The sequence below is a fragment of the Aplysia californica genome, unplaced genomic scaffold (genome assembly GCF_000002075.1).
Source record: "Aplysia californica isolate F4 #8 unplaced genomic scaffold, AplCal3.0 scaffold00057, whole genome shotgun sequence".
Taxonomy (NCBI): Eukaryota; Metazoa; Mollusca; class Gastropoda; order Aplysiida; family Aplysiidae; genus Aplysia; species Aplysia californica.
In genome coordinates, this window is record NW_004797327.1 from 1,055,243 (window position 1) to 1,057,088 (window position 1,846).

At 40.4% G+C, this 1,846-nt stretch overlaps 1 protein-coding gene across 1 annotated transcript in view; it reads right to left on the bottom strand.

Annotated features, from left to right (window-relative positions):
* The window catches only part of LOC101856786, a gene marked incomplete in the record, with an annotated part of 11,602 nt that overhangs the window by 5,964 nt on the left and 3,792 nt on the right, over positions 1 to 1,846 (bottom strand). Inside the window, 1 exon segment of the mRNA XM_013079601.2 lies at positions 791 to 991. Coding sequence (XP_012935055.1) covers positions 791 to 991 — 201 coding nt within the window.

The following is a 1,846-nucleotide window of genomic DNA, read 5'->3' on the forward strand; positions in this document are numbered from 1 at the left end:
CACACACACACACACACACACACACACACACACACACACACACACACACACTCACACACACATACTAAAAGACAAAGAAACCCATGGAAGCAGAAACATTTTTCGCATGATCACTCGGTTAACACTCATCGTTTCCTCCGATTTCGTACGTCCGTTAGAGCTAGCTGTCTTTCGTAGCGTTCATGATGCTGAATGATAACGGTTAAGCGAACACGATGCATGTTATTTCGAAGGCAGATCAGCAGCAACGACCCCCCCCCCCCAAGAAATAACAAAAACGAAGCTCGGGCAGTAACAAGAACAAATGCATCAATCAAGAATAATAACAGTAGTAACTAGAACAACAACAGCAGCAACTACAACAATAACAACAGTAGAAACAACAGCTCCAGCAACAGCAACAACAACATAATAATATGAACAAATCCATAGGGATTCTGCATACCCAGTAAACCTGTGAACAGAAGGCTGCATCCCAACCTCCCTCCCCCTCCCAAAGTGATAACAAGAACGACAAAAAGGGATATCCAAACTATAATGCTTGACCTCAGTCTGGGTGGCTTAGGTTCAAAACAAAACATCACAAAGCAAAGCAAAACAAAGCATAGCAAAGCACAGCACAGTGCTTCCCAGCACAACAAAGAAGAGCAAGGCAAGCCAAAGTAAAGCAAAGCAAAGCAAAGCAGAGCAAAGCAAAGCAAAACGAAAGAAGGAAAAGCAATGCAACGCAAAACAAAACAAAGAAAAACAAAATAGAACAATCAAACAGAGCATCAGCGTCCGTACCGACCTTACGAACAAGGTGAAGAAGATGCTGAAGCCGCCGATACACCCGACCAGGATGACAAACAGGCCGAAGTAGGCGGCGGCGGGCGTGCAGACGCGCCTTGAGAAGAACGGGAAGCGGATGGCCACGTAGCGCATGACGGTGATCATGATGAGCATCCAGTTGTTGACAGAGTTGCACGTGAGCGCATAGATGTGGTGGATTCTGAAAGGTGGTAGCTTTTTTTTTCCTTTTTTTTTTTTTCTTTGATTAAAAATAAATTTAAGCTTCATGTAAAACATAATGTTATGTGGCATTCTGACAGCAAAGCTTACACATTTACAAGTGTCACCATCAGGTGCCAGATATGTTGCAACAGACATCGGTGATCATCGTTCGTCATTCATTATTTTTATTCACTTATTCATTTATTTTTATTGCCTCGATGCTCTGTGAACTAAAATAAAATGAAGAAAAGCAATCTAAACAACTAAAACGACGTAGAGAGGACAGAACCTCATAATGACAACAACTGAAGTTAGGCGCCAAGACAGAGAAGAGAATACAGTAGGTCATGAATTAAAAACCTTTATTAACAATGTAATGTAAGGTTATAATAAAAGCAATTAAAGACCCATGAATTTAACGGGACACCCATATCCGATTGGACTGAGTTAAGCAGGAAAAAAACCGTGATTACTCGCTACCTTAGAATTACAAAGTTCTATTTGACATTGTTTTGGCCGTATTGGGTTACTAAGACCATGAATTTAGAAAACAATTTATATTTTATCTGCTCTATAAAAATTGTAAGATAATTCGGAGTCGCTATCAGGATATTCAAAAAATTGCATTCGGAAAAGCTTGACACGTTGTGAAACTCAAAAGTGTTGACGTCAAATTTCCCAAAACTAGGGACTGAGTAGATAGAACATTGTAATTCTAGGATAGAGATGCGGTAAAAGCAGTTCCGGTTGAAAATGTTATTTTTGAGATATACATCAGGGTCATACGCACCGTGGCCATGTCCAATATATCATTTGAGCTAATATTGTACGGTTCACTGAGGATGATTTGCGG